The sequence below is a fragment of the Armigeres subalbatus genome, chromosome 3 (genome assembly GCF_024139115.2).
Source record: "Armigeres subalbatus isolate Guangzhou_Male chromosome 3, GZ_Asu_2, whole genome shotgun sequence".
NCBI classification, from domain to species: Eukaryota; Metazoa; Arthropoda; class Insecta; order Diptera; family Culicidae; genus Armigeres; species Armigeres subalbatus.
The window spans coordinates 314795823-314813577 of NC_085141.1; the positions used below are offsets into that span (position 1 = coordinate 314795823).

General features: G+C 43.9%; 1 protein-coding gene across 1 annotated transcript in view; it reads left to right on the plus strand.

The window, feature by feature from the left end:
• Positions 1-13424: 13424 nt before the first annotated feature.
• Positions 13425-17755, plus strand: part of LOC134225344 (sodium-dependent nutrient amino acid transporter 1-like) — a 34774-nt gene continuing 30443 nt past the window's right edge. Inside the window, exon 1 of the mRNA XM_062705335.1 lies at positions 13425-14466. Coding sequence (XP_062561319.1) covers positions 14082-14466 — 385 coding nt within the window. The 5' untranslated portion in view covers positions 13425-14081. The remainder of the gene's footprint in view (positions 14467-17755) is intronic.

A 17755-nucleotide genomic window follows, 5' to 3' on the forward strand; every position in this document is an offset into this window, starting at 1 on the left:
ATGCCACTAACTGGCGGTAACGCCGATGATTTGATTGAATCCAGGCCAGCGTTGTTCTTGAGTCGGTCCAGAATATTCGCCGAGTAATTGGAAGGGTGTGGTACTCCACCACCGCTTTCGCAAGTCTCGCACCAAGAATTGCACCCATCAGCTCCAACCGAGGCACAGATAGCGCTTTCAATGGTGCAACCTTTGCTTTCACCATTCCGAGTGTGATATACATCTTACCATTGATCATAATTCGGAAATAGGCCGTACAAGCATAAGCTTCTTCGCTCGCATCAGTAAAAATCCACTGAACCGATCTCAGAGGCAGAAACGCCTGGGAAATAGACTCTGTTAAGCCTCATCTGACCGACTTCCTTAAACAACTTCGTCCACCTGGACCAGCGGGTACGGATAATGTCCGAGATTTCATCATCCCATTCCATTCGACTGCGCCAGGTGTCTTGAACAATCATTCTTCCTTGGATTGTGATGTGCGAAAGAACACCTTGAGAGTCGAACAAACTCATCACACACCGAAGAATATTGCGCTTCGTCAGTGTAATCCCATCCAGTTGCAACTCGGCAGCGAAAGCCAGTGCATCTTCACTCGGCAACCAAAATAGTCCCAGAACTCGTTCTGCTTCACTCTCTGCACCAATGTTGATGACCTTCGACTGGACTTTTTGTGCCTCCCCGACCCGCTGCAAAACTGTATTGGAGTTAGAATGCCAGTTTCTGATCTCGAATCCCCCGCAAGAATGTATCTTCTCAACCTCCAACGCTACTTTGACTGCTTCTGCTTCCGTATCGAAACTGTCTAGGTAATCGTCCACATAAGCTTCTCCAGAATTGCTTTCGCTGCCTCTGGAAACTCCGCTTCGTGTTCTCTCGCGTTCATATTCTTTATGTGTTGGGCTTGGCACGGGGAGCAGGTGGCTCCGAAACTACCAACATCAATGACAAATGTCTTCACCGGCTGTGACGGGTGTTCTCGATACAGAAAACGCTGACTGTGTACGTCTTCTTTGCGAATTTTGAATTGGTGGAACATTTGCTCCAGGTCTCCACAAATCGCCACTGGCCGCTCACGGAATCTGCACAATACCAAAGCAAGAGGAAACAACAGATCGGGTCCCTTGAGCAGCATAGCGTTCAACGATATACCTCCCACTCTCGCCGCTGCATCCCAGACTAGCCTAATTTCACCCGGCTTCTTCGGGTTTCTCACGGCTCCTAAGGGTAGATGCCACACTCTGTGAGGATCTACTGATTCCATTTCTTGAAGTGTTGCTTCGTGTATATAGCTATTTCAAGATTGTCATTAATCTGTTGACGCATGCTGGCCTGTAACTCGGGATCCCTGTTCATTCTTCGTTCCAAACATTCTAGACGACGCATTGCTATAGGTAAACTGTTAGCAAGTTTCACTTGATCGTGTCGCCACAGCAGTACCGTCTCGAATCTATTTGCTACACGCCTCGTTGTCTCTTCTAATATCCGACGGGCGCGCTGGTCCTCCTCTGACTCTGGTCCCTTGTCCGCCGAGACTCCTACGTCTTCCATCGTAAAATGGTTTTGGATGAGCGCTCGATCAGATTGGCAGTCACCTTGGCATTCGCAAGCGTGCAAAGTGAAGTTCGCTGTTTGTTTACCGTCAGTGTTGTGTCCATAGATAGTCCATCCGAGCCGAGTTTTGCAAGCTAGAGGGTCACCTAAGTGACCTTCCCGTAGATTCAGTGTTGCTCTCAGGCTGGCATTATTAGATCCAATTAATATCCCGGATGTGGCTGCTTCATGACTGCTGATCGGTAAACCACGAAGGTAAGCGTATCGTCGTCGTGACAAATCTTCGTATCCCAAGGATTGATTCGGAAGGTTGAGATTGGCAACCGTACTCGCGTCGTTCAAGGCGAATAATTTGTTTTTGCCTGCCCCAGAAATCTCCAGACAGATCCGCCGTGATTTTGGTTCCTGCCGAGTCATGTTGCCAGTCCAAGTTAGACAAAGGGGGAGTGGTTCGCCATCATCAATGCCTAAACGCTCTGCAACCGATTGATCGACTAAAGTCATGTCCGAGCCATCGTCCAAAAACGCAAAAGTCTACACTGAATTCCCTTTCCAAAAAAGGTTTACGGGTAGAATCCTGAACAGCGTAGATTTCTTGGTAGCATGATGTGCGTTCAACCCTTCTCGCGAGTTGTCGCCTTGCTTTGTAGTATGTCCCTCCTTGGGTTGTTGCACATATTTTTGCACACCGGAATGCAGCAACTGATGGTGTCGTTGCTGACAGCCTTGTATGCCGCAATGCGTTTGCGACTTGCATGGTCGCCGGCCATGTTTTCCTAGACACGTACGGCAGAGATGATGATCCTGAACTGTCTTCCAGCGTCTGTCGGAATCCCACTTCTTAAATGATGCACAATCCTTCACTTTGTGGTTTAGCCCATTACATGCCAAGCACAGCATCTCCTTCGATTCCTTTTTTGTGTCTTCTTCCTGCTTGCCCTGCGTTGAGAAAGTTTCTATCTTTGCTCCGCTCTCCTCGGCCGGACCGTAACTGCTTATTGTCTGTACTGATAGTAACTTCCGAGGCTGCTGCTACCAACAAAGACATATACCCCGCAAATGTTCGCAAATCAACTGCCGCAAACTGTTGTTTATACAGCGCCCAATTTAGACGCTGCTGAGTCGGAATCTTCTCAAGCAACTCCCGCAATAGAACTGGATTGCATAGGTGCGCCACTTGTCCCGTTGCTTCAATGTGGTCACACAAATTCTGCACCACCATCCCGAAAGTGATAAGCGTCTCCAACCTATCTGCCCTTGGAGCTGGTGTGTCGCGAACTTTGTCTAATAGCGTTTGAATAATCAGCTCCGGTCTTCCGTATAGCATATAGAGAGTAGATATGACTTGGGGAACGCATGCCGGTAGAAGTAAGCGGCTCTTTACAGCTTCAAACGCTTTCCCTTGCAATGACCGCTGCAACCGAGCCAAGTTCTCTACATCAGAGTAACCGCATGCATTTGATGAGTTTACATAAGCACTGTAAAATAGCGGCCATTCCTCTGGATCTCCACGGAATATTGCAAGGTCTCTTGGCATTACCTGCCTCGCCATCAACTGATTTCGCGTCGGACCCACAATATACGGTAATTGCGCCACCGAAGCGAGATTTGCTGGCGAATGTAGTTGGAAAAAGTTCGGAGCTGATTCCATTCTTGGAGCATTCGGGATCAATGGCAAACCGGTGTAGAATGATGCCTGCGGGACCGACGCTGTTGGGATTGTGGGATTGCGGTAACAACGTTGGTCGCATTACCCTCCATCGAAGGAACTTGTATGCCGAATGAAGATGTCCCAAATTGTCGTGGAAGAACCCCTTGAAACTTTCCACGGACGAAAGCAAAGGCGACATCGTCTGTGGTGGTTGGATCGGACTTGAAAAACCATATGTCGAAGTAGCCAATCCTCCATGAGTCATTAAGGGGAAAGACGGAGCAAATACATTACGATTCACAAACCCGGATGTCGGAGTGGATATATTATTAGGTATAGGAGCGGCTGACGGTATTGTGCTTGCCCCCGAGAATGCAGGGGTCAGAGAGATGCTACTCATCTGTCCGACCATCTTCCCTAACCAATCTCCTACCTTACCGACCCCAGCCCCAACGGAATGCTCGCTAACGGTAACGCTAACTACTTGACGGTGAAAAATTAATGATTTCTTGGATGGCTTTGTCCGTTATGTGTCCTAGCATAGCCTTCTTCTGCTCCGTTTTTCTTCTATTCGCATCTTATATCTGTTGTTCTAGCATAACACGTTGCTCTTGAACCCACATGAGACTTGCTCGCGCTTGCTCTGTTAGGATTGACTGACCTTGATTGGTTGTAGTTACCGTCGGCAACAGTCTCGGGAATACCGTCGATGTCGTGGCTGGACGTACTTCTGCTGTAGACAGTGGTAAACCAGTGCCCATCGAGAATGACTTCATTGTAGATGTGGAAGCTGTAGCCTGTGCTGGATTTGATACGCCTACGGTTGATGTAACGACTTCGTTGTTGGATGTTACGACTGCTGGAACATCGTGTGCACTCACTTCGCCGATCCTTGTTGATGACGGTAGTGCAGAACATAATGCGCACATCCAACTTTCGTTGGCCACAGCCGAAGTCACTCCCACGCATTGGTAATGAAACCACTCCTCGCAAGCGGCGCAGAACACCATGTCGTCTACGTTGTTTGACCTGCGGCAAACCTTACAATCGTGCCGATCTGATTCTGGCATGTCTCTCGGAAAATTAGGTCCTGTGTAACCAACTCCAGACGCTGAGGTAAATCTTTGAGATTTGTTCGGATACGATTTGAAAATTCTCTGCAGCGGTCACCTCTTCAGTGTACGCAGCTCAAAGCTGAAAAAAATATTTTATTAGTTTCAATGGCATTATAGAAATCATTCATCTTACATTTAGTTTTCCTCGTAACGATCTACCCTAAGTATCTTCAGCGACGTGTCAGTTATGCAATACACAGTATCCACAGGTAGGTGTTGAATCGGTAAGTATTCCCCAGACAAGTAGGTAAATTATTTTATCATTTATCTCGTCTTCTACACATATTTAACTTACAATTATCCTGAGCAACTAGACAATGCCAATTTACTGCACACAGTTAAATTCAGAGTGGGGTCCTGAAGATAAACGATTGAGGTTACATATTCATTGTTCCCAGTGCCACTCTAACTATACAGTTCAAATTCACACCTGCTAGCTAATCAGACTGAAAATTCAACACAATATTACCTTAATTCGTAGTATTTCAACGTAATCATGAGATTTAGGACTATAATTACTTTAAATAAATCTGCTACTCACAATCGATTTTAGGAAATGTGATTCGTCACGATGACAACTTAGACTGACGTTTAAGGTTAGTTCTTCAAAGGGCCGGACCGGCGACGTCCTTACTACCCACTTTCCCAGTGTTGCCAGGCGCTGTAACAGTTTGTGAACATTATTTTTTACGTATACCTACATATTGACAAAATCAACTGTGTCAAATATGAGCAACAAAAAAAAACAAAATAGATTGGTGTCGAACACCTACTGCTCCATACAAAAAATAATAAAGCCTATGTATTTATGTGTTTTATTTATTTATATGAATTTTCCTAAAATTGAATGTTGCCGAAATCGAATGAGATATGTTCTATTACACGGAGGAACACGTTTACTCATTAGTGCGTACTTTTTCTTTGCTATCTCTTTCCATCTGTTGAAAAATTTAACCATTTTGGGAGAATAAGTGGATCTACTTATTTAAATGAGTGAATCCACTTATTCTCCTAAAATGGGTAAATTTTCAGCAGAGAAAAAGATATAGCAGTACGATATGTCTGTCCAACATTGACTTTTCTGGATACCCTACCTTATTTCAGGGTTATTAAATGTCAAACCATACTTGAAAAATGCGACAAAAATGACTCTCAACATCTTATTATCAAATATTGAAATTAGATCAACGGTATGACCAAACAGATGTGTGAAATCTATAGGTTCTGCTCCACATTAAAACACATAGTGTTAACACCTTTTGCAAATATTTGCACAATGGATTCACAGATTATAAATTGCTCCAATGAATATATCCGCTTTTCTGGTGTGATGTCATGAATGAATTTGTATCGTTTTCACAGGCAATGGGGGTAATTTTCCATTAGCTCCCATCAAAACAACACAAGCGTATGATTCAAATGATTTTTTCGAAAAAAAATATATTGCTTTTTATCAGATTTATTGAGAAAAACTATATTAAAAACACACACAATAGAACATATTATTCAAACATTCAAAAATACGTTTTTTAAAATCCAGTAAAAAGATGCCTAGTGGTTATGCATCCGTCGTGCCATATGAAAGATAAATTGTATCCCTCAACACATGGGCCGGAACCTACGGTTTGACAGAAAAGCATTTTAATATAAAATCTTCCTAAAAGTGTTCTTTTTCTGTTCTTCAATATGTGTAATATTTCGGACTGGCCAAATTCAATTCAATTGTAGGATAAATAGGACAATTGAGTTCATTATAAAGCTGTCAATTATCTTTAAAACATATGTAACCTTCAATATGATCAAGATGGAAAGTATTGCGATGTGTCTATCCCAGTGTAATGAAAATTACCATTGTTGAGAGTAATTCCAGTAAGATCCCGATTAAGGTATACTACTCACGATGGATGAGCTTCAAAAGTGAAAAACATGGTATTGGATTTGGTATTGGATTTAGATATTACATTCCTAATTAACGCTGATCAAGCTCAGAACACGATGCCATAAAACAACGAAGTCAACCCTCGCATAGACCTCATCGCTCGGAGAGGGACTCATGATTGAGCTTCAATTTATTGCCAACGACGTTGTCAACGACAAAAACAAGCTCGATTTTGTGACAGCAGCGGCGAAAATGGTAAATTTTGCGTACGCATGAATCACGAATTGTACCAAGTGTATAAAAGGCTGATATAGGCAGGATGATAAAATCCGGCAGATTACAGTGGGCTGGGCATGTAGGGCGTATGCTGGAAGGGAGTCATGTTTAGCAGAGAATCTGGAAGAGTTCGTCGGCTCCGGGGTAGATCCGGCACTCGCTGGCTGTGTGCAATCTAGGACTTTACGCGTGCGGCTAGCCTACAGGGAGTCTGGCGACTGGTGGCCCAAGAACGAGCGCGCGGCCTGGAACAAGTCATTACATTCGGTTTTGCTCCGGACAACACGTAGTGTACAACCATATACAGCTGTGAGCAGTTTGCGAAGAAAAATGCAGCTTGGACGAGATTGCTGCAAAACCACATGAGGTCGAACGGAGCGATCGAGCGCGGAACAGAAAAAACTCGATTTTCCAGAAGGAAAAGACAAACGGGAATCTTCTTCCGAACGAGTGTGTTCCCATTAGGGGTACATAGGGTCATAACTTTAAGAAGGTGGAGGAAGCCCACATCTGACTTAATAGGAAAGCTAAAAGCCGATCGGACTAGTCATCAATACGCCAAAGAAGGAGTACATAATAGGAAGAGGCTCAGTAGAACACTACATTAACCATCCCCTAAGTTAGTATAAGTGACGAGGAATCAAGGTGGATGACGAGTTCTTGTACTCTTTCCTGTTTTTGGCTCACTGGTGATCACCAAAAACGATGCCAGCATCCCAAGCAGGCGCGACGACCTCGATAACAGAAATTGGTATGAACTAGCCTTGCATAAAAGGAAAAATACCAAAAATGATTATGCAAAATACTTTCATAACATGCTTAGGTATTTCAGTAGGTACCAAACGAATCATAATTTGTGATGCGTTTGGTATTGTAATAATAGAGTATGCTATGCATGGAGTTTTGTGCATATTAATTTATGATATTTTACCTCTAGTTAAAGCTAGCTCATAACAGAGCATAATATCTATAACAGAATGAGCTATTATTGAGTTAATTTCTCCTGCTTCCAAGTGCGCATTGGTTCAGCATTACCAAGGTCTAGTGTTCTCTTCGATCGTTAACTTACAGAATCCAAGGAAGTACGATTTTCTGTCGCGATGCGTTTCCGAATATCTCTGCCCGAGATATTGCAGTATAATTAGTCACTCCATTTTGCATTTTCGTTAAATAGAAATGACTCATATTAGTGTATGACCCATTATTGTGTACTATTTTGTCCCCGATAATTACCTAACATATTCGACTTTCCGACGGCACGAGACCACACAGTAATGCTGAACCAATGCACACTTGGAATCTTTGAAAGAAGTCAACTAGTAACCCTCTAACCCAAGACGGATACTTTGATATTTTTAACTAAATTTTTAATTGTTCAGATTTATAAAAAAATAGTCGATGACGATCAAAAATATAAACTTCAATGCTTGTTCAAATGTGATTAAAAATTAATTCTAAACTAGAAACACAAAATTCTAAAAAGGCGACAATTTAAAATGTTTGCCTTAGTGTTCTGATCGGTGATTTTGAGCGAAAACAAAAATTTGGGTTTCAGAGGGTTAAGTAAACGCTAAAGAATAGCGTCTGTTTAAAATATAAAACATAACTCGTAGGAACAGCCTATGATTAATAAAATGAAACCTTAAATCTCTATCTATTCGACTTTTTTTTGTCGACCTTTTTTCACTCCGATCTTTCTTCCTTTCGACCGTTTAATCTAAATATTTTTTTCAACCTTCTTTTCCCTCAACCTTTTGTCACTCTTTCGACCTTCTTTTCTTTCGACCTTTTGTTCTTTAGACCTTTTGTTCTTACACCTTTTGACACAGACTCGATTGTATCGCTCACTGAAGTGAATCCTCATTAGCTAAGGAAACGTCCTATACCATGACAATCGTAGAGATGCAGAGAGATTCGGAAACTGTCCACCAATTAAACTGACCATACCGAAACAGACCGAATCAACTCCATCTAAAACTAAACCCATAGTTCGGTTGTTCTACGATCTACGGTCTCAGCAAGTTTACTTTTGTACTCTAACACAGCGGCTCTCAACCTTTTTCTAGAGAATCACCCCTTCCAACTTTTGCATTAATTGAGGTACCCCTATTTTTTGTGTTAATAAAATTAAGAGTAGATAAGATATATATAAAAAACGGACCTGAAAACAAACGGGATAAATGACTCTCCGTAAAAATGGCTAACATTTCATTATTACGATAAATAAATTTTATATAGTTTATATTTTAAGCTTCGTACAGGACTTATGGCTATTGAAGGCTTCCAAACCCCTTGGAAAAAGGCTTCCTAGCCTCTTGAAAGTAGACTTCTACGCCTCTGTCGAATTCTCTACGCCAATTCTGTTGATGGGAGGCTTTCGAGCCTTTTTTTTCGCCTCTGAGCTGCTTGAGAGTAGGCTTCCGTGCCTCTTGAAAAAGGGCTTCTTAGCCTCTTGAAGGCCTTTTTAAAGGTAACTTCCGAGCTTCCTGAATTGGAAGGCGGATTTCGAGTCATTTAAAAAGAACCCTTGGGTATCTAAAAAAGACAACTGGAAGAAGAATTCTGAGCCTTTTAAGGGAAAGCTTGGGAGCCTCTTGAAAAAAAGACTTCGGAGCCTCCCGAAAGGAACCTTCCGAGCCTCTCGAAAGGAGCCTTCTGAGTCTCGTCAAAAGAGCCTACAGAGCCTTTTCAAAGAAGCCTACCGAGCCTCTTGAAAAAGTCTTCTGAGCCTCTTGAAGAGAGACTTCCGGACCTCTTGAAAGGAGGCTTCCGGGCCTCTTGAAAAGAGGCTTCCGAGCCTCTTGAAAGGAGGCTTCCGAGCCACTTGAAAGAAGGCTTCCGAGCCTCTTGAAAGGAGGCTTCCGAGCCTCTTGAAAGGAGGCTTCCGAGCCTCTTGAAAGGAGGCTTCCGAGCCTCTTGAAAGGAGGCTTCCGAGCCTCTTGAAAGGAGGCTTCCGGGCCTCTTGAAAGGAGGCTTCCGGGCCTCTTGAAAGGAGGCTTCCAGGCCTCTTGAAAGGAGGCTTCAGGCCTCTTGAAAGTAGGCTTCCAAACCTCTTGAAGAGGGGCTTCCGGGCCTCTTGAAGGGCGGCTTCCGGGCCTCTTGAAAGGAGGCTTGGCCTCTTGAAAGGAGTCTTCTGGGCCTCTTGACAGGAGGCTTCCGGGCCTCTTGAAAGGAGGCTTCTGGGCCTCTTGAAAGGAGGCTTCCGGGCCTCTTGACAGGAGGCTTCCGGGCCTCTTGAAAGGAGGCTTCCGGGCCTCTTGAAAGGAGGCTTCCGGGCCTCTTGAAAGGAGGCTTCAGGGCCTCTTGAAAGAAGGCTTTCGGGCCTCTTGAAAGGAGGCTTCCCGGCTTTTTGAAAGGAGGCTTCCAGGCCTCTTGAAAGGAGTCTTCCGGACCCCTTGAAAGGAGCTTCCGGGCCTCTTGAAAGGAGGCTTCCGGGCCTCTTGAAAGGAGGCTTCCGGGCCTCTTGAAAGGAGGCTGGCGGGCCTTTTGAAAGGAGGCTTCCGGGCCTCTTGAAAGGAGGCTTCCGGGCCTCTTGAAAGTAGGCTTCTGGTCCTCTTAAAAGGAGGCTTCCTGACCTCTTGAAAGAAGGCTTCCGGGCCTCTTGAAAAGAGGCTTCCTGGGCCTCTTGAAAGGAGGCTTCCGGAGCCTCTTGAAAGGGAGGCTTCCTGAGCCTCTTGAAAGGAGGCTTCCAGGCCTCTTGAAAGGAGGCTTCTGAGCCTCTTGAAAGGAGGCTTCCTGAGCCTCTTGAAAGGAGGCTTCCAGGCCTCTTGAAAGGAGGCCTGAGCCTCTTGAAAGGAGGCTTCCAGGCCTCTTGAAAGGAGGCTTCTGAGCCTCTTGAAAGGAGGCTTCCAGGCCTCTTGAAAGGAGGCTTCTGAGCCTCTTGAAAGGAGGCTTCAGGGCCTCTTGAAAGGAGGCTTCTGAGCCTCTTGAAAGGAGGCTTCCGGGCCTCTTGAAAGGAGGCCTGAGCCTCTTGAAAGGAGGCTTCTGAGCCTCTTGAAAGGAGGCTTCCGGGCCTCTTGAAAGGAGGCCTGAGCCTCTTGAAAGGAGGCTTCAGGCCTCTTGAAAGGAGGCTTCCAGGCCTCTTGAAAGGAGGCTTCCAGGCCTCTTGAAAGGAGGCCTGAGCCTCTTGAAAGGAGGCTTCTGAGCCTCTTGAAAGGAGGCTTCTGAGCCTCTTGAAAGGAGGCTGAGGCCTCTTGAAAGGAGGCTTCCGGGCCTCTTGAAAGGAGGCTTCTGAGCCTCTTGAAAGGAGGCTTCTGAGCCTCTTGAAAGGAGGCTTCCGGGCCTCTTGAAGGAGGCTCTCGGGCCTCTTGAAAGGAGGCTTGGGCCTCTTGAAAGGAGGCTAGGGCCTCTTGAAAGGAGGCTTGAGGCCTCTTGAAAGAAGAATTCTGAGCCTCTTGAAAGGAGGCTTCCGAGCCTCTTGAAAGGAATTTTCCAAGCCTCTTGAAAGGAGGCTTCCGAGCCTCTTGAAAGGAAGCTTCCGAGCCTCTTGAAAGGAGACTTCCGAGCCTCTTGAAAGGAGGCTTCCGGACCTCTTGAAAGGTGGCTTCCGGGCCTCTTAAAGGAGGCTTCCAGGCCTCTTGAAAGGAGGCTTCCGGGCCTCTTGAAAGGAGGCTTCCGGGCCTCTTGAAAGGAGGCTTCCGGGCCTCTTGAAAGGAGGCTTCCGGGCCTCTTGAAAGGAGGCTTCCGGGCCTCTTGAAAGGAGGCTTCCGGGCCTCTTGAAAGGAGGCTTCCGGGCCTCTTGAAAGGAGGCTTCCGGGCCTCTTGAAGGAGGCTTCCGGGCCTCTTGAAAGGAGGCTTCCGGGCCTCTTGAAGGAGGCTTCCGGGCCTCTTGAAAGGAGGCTTCCGGGCCTCTTGAAAGGAGGCTTCCAGGCCTCTTGAAAGGAGGCTTCCGGGCCTCTTGAAAGGAGGCTTCCGGGCCTCTTGAAAGGAGGCTTCCGGGCCTCTTGAAAGGAGGCTCTCCGGCATCTTGAAAGAAGGCTTCTGAGCCCTCTTGAAAGGAGGCTTCCGGGCCTCTTGAAAGGAGGCCTGGGCCTCTTGAAAGGAGGCTTCCGGGCCTCTTGAAAGGAGGCTTCGGGCCTCTTGAAAGGAGGCTTCCAGGGCCTCTTGAAAGGAGGCTTCCGGGCCTCTTGAAAGGAGGCTTGGGCCTCTTGAAGGAGGCCTGAGCCTCTTGAAAGGAGGCTTCTGAGCCTCTTGAAAGGAGGCTTCTGAGCCTCTTGAAAGGAGGCTCTGAGCCTCTTGAAAGGAGGCTTCCAGGCCTCTTGAAAGGAGGCTCTGAGCCTCTTGAAAGGAGGCTTCCGGGCCTCTTGAAAGGAGGCTTCCGGGCCTCTTGAAAGGAGGCTTCCAGGCCTCTTGAAAGGAGGCTCTGAGCCTCTTGAAAGGAAGTTTCCGGAGCCTCTTGAAAGGAGGCTTCCGGGCCTCTTGAAAGGAGGCTTCCGGGCCTCTTGAAAGGAGGCCTCCGGGCCTCTTGAAAGGAGGCTTCCGGGCCTCTTGAAAGGAGGCTTCCGGGCCTCTTGAAAGGAGGCTTCCGGGCCTCTTGAAAGGAGGCTTCCGGGCCTCTTGAAAGGAGGCCTGGGCCTCTTGAAAGGAGGCTTCAGGCCTCTTGAAAGGAGGCTTCCGGGCCTCTTGAAAGGAGGCTTCCAGGCCTCTTGAAAGGAGGCTCTGGGCCTCTTGAAAGGAGGCTTGGGCCTCTTGAAAGGAGGCTTCTGGGCCTCTTGAAAGGAGGCTTCCGGGCCTCTTGAAAGGAGGCTTCCAGGCCTCTTGAAAGGAGGCTTCCGGGCCTCTTGAAAGGAGGCTTCCGGGCCTCTTGAAAGGAGGCTTCCGGGCCTCTTGAAAGGAGGCTTCCGGGCCTCTTGAAAGGAGGCTTCCGAGCCTCTTGAAAGGAGGCTTCCGGGCCTCTTGAAAGGAGGCTTCCGGGCCTCTTGAAAGGAGGCTTCCGGGCCTCTTGAAAGGAGGCTTCCGGGCCTCTTAAAAGGAGTCTACGTACATATCTATGCTGTTTAGCTTTAAAGGTTCAAATTACCATCATCCAGTCATTGACGAGAAAGTCAGCCACGTGCTCGTACCACCACCCAGTAATAAAACCACCCACCGAGGAGAAAAAGCAGTTTCCAGCTGGATGGGGGAGGTATTTTTGTTTCAAAACTACATCATCCAATAGCGAAGACATAATTATATTTGGTGGATACTCCATTTAGTTGTCTTTCGCTTTAGTTAAAAAAAAACTTCTTTTGGCAAAAAAAAAATCCCAAGAGGGGAAATCTATGATTTCCTCTCACGCTCTTTTATATACAAGAGAGCGTGAGAGTAAATCGTCGATTTCCCCTCTGTTGCAAAAGGCAGTTTTTTGGAAAACTAAAGCGAAAGACAACTAAATGAAGCATCCACCGGATATAATTATGTCTTCGCTATTGGATGATGTTGTTTTGAAATAAAAATACTTCCCCCATCCAGCTGGAGACTGCTTTTTCTCCTCGGTGGGTGGTGGTACGAGTACGTGGCTATCTTTCTCGTCAATGACTGGATGACGGTAATTTGAGCCGTAAGTTTTATGCCGATGTTGATGATGAAGCCAAACAGGCACTACAACATGATGGACAATATTCAGAAAAAATAAGCTTGCATATTTTGGAAAAATAGTTTTAATGGCTACAGCTCCAGCGCCACAAGAAAAGGCAACCCTAACGTGAAACTTTAAAATTGGAAAAATGCGTACAATCTGGTAATGGATGATATGAATAATTTGTTGCATAGTATATCAGGGTCAGGGTTAGTGTGTTCTTCCAGAAAATATTTTCAACATATGCAAGTTGCAAACCCCTGTCTTAAAACTGTCTGCTATTGGAGCAGTTTGTTACTACCATCATCATCATTGAAATACCCACAACTAGTATAATTGCAAAAATAACACAATAGTCGGCCGCGCACCACACTCAGGTAAGCGAACGAAATGATCAGACAAAATAACAGCAGTGCGAGAATTTATAAACCCTCGGTAGCACTCGATCGGTGATCTTATAACAGACTGAGAGCTCATTTAGAACAGTTCGCTATCGTCGGTTCCCGGTGGAACACTGCGGTTATTGTTTTACATTGCTAAAAACCTCGAATTTGGAGACCGCGCGTGAAACCTTCCAAATTTCCGAAGATCAAATGATAGTAAATCGGAATCATTGTCAGTTATCCAACAATTCGGCAAAACTTGGATAAGAAAATTGTTTGGTGTGTTTTTGCAACATTAGAATTCCAAGTATCCCAGTCATGAGCTGCTTGCTCGCTTTGGTTTAATGAATGTGCAGTTAATTAGCTTGAATTGTTGAACAACCGCTTGAAAGTTCGTGGAAAAGGTTCTAAACATTGTACGAGCCATGATACGGACGTGAACAAATGGTGAAGCATTTGATAGAGATCGGCAGTGAAAAGTGGTGACACGCGAAAGCCTTTCATTGCGCTCCCGGTGATTGACCGCGTGCCTTTTGTGATATAGCCCTCGTAACCCAGTGAATTGATTCCCGCTCAAAGTGATCGCTATTTTTCCGCGACCGATTAGTTTGTTTTGTGCATAGCAAAGCCGCATTATCAGCGAGAACGAAAATCACGCAGGGTAATCATGGCGGGGGTTGTTAATCGATCGTTCGTCGCTGACGACGGCCCGGTGCCGGATAATAAAACCAACACCAGCACCGCCACTAATGGTTCGGCCCCTGTGGCGGCCGACGGCACGGTAGACACAACCAGCACCGGATCCGGTGAAAGGGAAAAATGGGACAACGGAGTGGAATTCCTGCTGTCCTGCATTGCCATGTCGGTGGGACTCGGCAACGTGTGGAAGTTCCCGTCAACGGCTTTCCGCAACGGCGGTGGGGCATTTGTGATTCCCTACATGATCGTGCTGCTGATCGTGGGAAGGCCGGTCTACTACCTGGAGATGGTGATGGGACAGTTTTCCAGCCGGGGCAGTGTCAAGGTGTACGATGTGTCGCCGGTGATGAGAGGTAGGTCGGGGATTCCACGTTTGTTCTATGCTCGCATAAAAAGGTGGGGAACAAGAAGTAGATGGCAGGTAGTTGCTAATCGGGTGGTCAGACAAATCGGTTGCTAATTTGTTTGTTTGACCGATACCTGTTGTTAAAGCCAAGTTTAAAAATAGAGAAAAGATTTGAATGAAGATTGAGTTTGAAGGCTACATGTTTACTAAGTGTGAGGGCAATTATTGTATATGAATTTAAATTGTAAATACTGCATAATAATTATGACAAATAATGGTTGTGCGTGTTCTGATTTCAATGCATTTGGGTCAAGGTTAAAACATGTTAAAATATGGGAACTAATCATTTCGCAATACAATCGTCAATATATTTAAGTTATACCAAAGTACAAACGGTTGTCTATTTCAATTATAATGTGGAAGATTCAAGTTGCTCTGCAGCAAGAATATAATATTTTGCGTTTTTATTTTTTATCATACCGATATTCAAAATATGTATGTTTTGTGGTGTGTTTTGAATTATGAAGTGCGTTTAAGAAGAACATTTAGTATCAGAATCACCACACATGAAGTGACCAGATGTCATGGAAATATGATATATCGACCCGACATTTCCGTTAAATGACTTGATACTAAAAAGATGAAAATCGTGTTTAATCAGAATAGACTTTCGATAACAGAATCAACGATTGATACAAAGTTGACAGTTTTTTTAAACAAACGATATAACTGTTTGTCTTTGAGCCATAAAATAATATTCTTACAAGATATTATATCTGATTGATACGGTTCAAATTCAAAACAAAAATGTAATCAAAATAAAATGTCAGTAATAGCTTTGTTCATAGTAGGCTATTAAATTGCATTCACTACGGAATTGGTTTCTGAAGTTCTTTTATCGTTATCATTTCAGTGAAACTGATCTGAAATTTAAGCAAGTTCAATAAGTTTGATTTTTTTTGTCTCAAGATTACTAATAAAATAAAATGTTTAATACAAAAGTTATAATCATCTGTCAGTATGCGAGGAAAAATAAAAATAACAGAATTGCATCTCATGAGAAAAAGAAACTAGTAATAGCCCATCGTAGTTGACTTTGGTTGAATAAAATCCGATGTAAGTTAGAAGAGTTTTAAGAAGATTTGAGCCGTGTGCATAAAATGAAAAATACGCTCTCTTTGAAAGTAAGAAAAGTAAATCATTTAACCTGCACAGTTTTACCTCAAGCACGTTTCTGAAAACAAACAAGGATCTGAATTTTTTGTACCGTGCTGGCACGAAATATATTTGACCACTTTAACAATACCCAATCTTCAGAACTCATAAAAGCGTTGCATTTTGACAATTTTTCAATTTTTTAGGTTTAATCTTTCGTTTTTTTTTATTTATAAAAACATAGCAGAGCCCAGAACGAATCGATAAATGAGGAAATCTTGCAAATCGGTTCATCCGTTCGTGAGTTATATTGCCTCAAAGGAAATGTAAACTTATTTTGATATATAGAAGAAGAAGAAATTCTAAATCTATTTTTCTGTAAACTCTATTTTACATGAAATCTTCGTCAGCGTTTTCATATTTCAGAGTTATTAACAAGCGGATATATTATTGATTCGTATTCTAGCTAGGCTAGCACTTTAATTACAGAAAAGCCTAGAAAATGTCTTATCCGTACATTGCTTAAACCGGATTGCGATTCGAATACAGCCACTTTAAGAATTTTCTGCTTCAAAGTTACACGTTTTACCACTAAGGAAGACCGCAAATGCACATATGTTACAAATGAATCATTGCTAAGAATAAAAAAAAAATATTATGAGACTCTTTTGCTTTAAGGTTAAATAATGCTGTCAATTGTCTTGTTTAATGGTTCTTTGTATTTATGTACATTAGGAATTATTATCTACAAGTATCCATAATATAACACATTGTAGGGTTTGTTTTATCAGCTGCGCGTATTGTAGACGTGCTTTAGTAAAGCATGTCAGACTGCGGCATTCTTAGATGTTATAGTAAAGGCATTCATTATTTGATTTCTTTTCATTAGAACTGGTCGATTAATTTCCAAAAATGTCACAAAATCCAAGTTGTTGAATTGATCGTGCAATATGGAATATAAACATTGTTTTTGGAAGTGTAAAGTTAGATTGCATTCGACATACATATGTTGTTGGAACAAAAAGTAGTTCACTTCCATTCTTTTGATGAGTAATCGACTAAAGTTTCAGCACCATATGTAACGTATTTTGATAGATTTTGGAATATGAGTCGAAATACACGTTCTGAATTTCAGATCCATTGTTCATATGTCGTTCGTCTTCCATTTGTAAACGTCTATTCTAATTAATGATTTGAGTATATTACTTCTACGTGAAGTTAAACGATTCACAATGATATGGAAATGCTAATATCATCTTCCAAACTTAGACGTACATGTTCATGATAGAATTAGAGGCAAAAGTATAGAACTGATAGCTCCGTTAGGATACGCCCGGCCTTGAAGAATATTTTTATAGAAGTCAAAAGCCAGCTGGATGGGGGAAGTATTTTTGTTTCAAAACTACATCATCCAATAGCGAAGACATAATTATATCCGGTGGATGCTTCATATATAATAAGAGCGTGAGAGTAAATCGTCGATTTCCCCCCTTGGGGAAAAATGTTGCAAAAGGCAGTTTTTTTGAAAACTAAAGCGAAATACAACCAAATGAAGCATCCACCGGACATAATTATGCCTTCGCTATTGGATGATGTAGTTTTGAAACAAAAATACTTCCCCATCCAGCTGGAGACTGCTTTTTCTCTTCGGTGGGTGGTTTTATTACTGGGGGTGGTACAAGCACGTGGCTGTCTTTCTCGTCAATGACTGGATGACGGTCACTTGAGCCTTAACCTCCTAGCTATCAGATTCTTATCGACTTCATCTAGTTCTTCGTCACGAGTCCCATACATCTATTCATGAGTACTTGTTTTTTTCTGCCGGATCCCAGCTGATACGCACCAAGTCTTACTGATGTATAACAACACAGATTTCACATTTAGAGTTAAATATTCGAATTTTGGTGCGTTGATTATCTTTTGATCTACGGATATTGCGTAAACTCGCAAAAGCAACCCCAGTCTTTTAAATCTATGCTCCTACATCGATCTCGCCGTATGACAGGAACTAAGTGTCGAGATGACGGAAATTCCCCACTGCTATCCCAGCCACCGTGAAGTCTGCGGAGTTGTTCGCGTAGACATCCAAAGATTGTGGTATTGTTGACGTTGATGTTGAGACCCACCGTAGATTAACATTC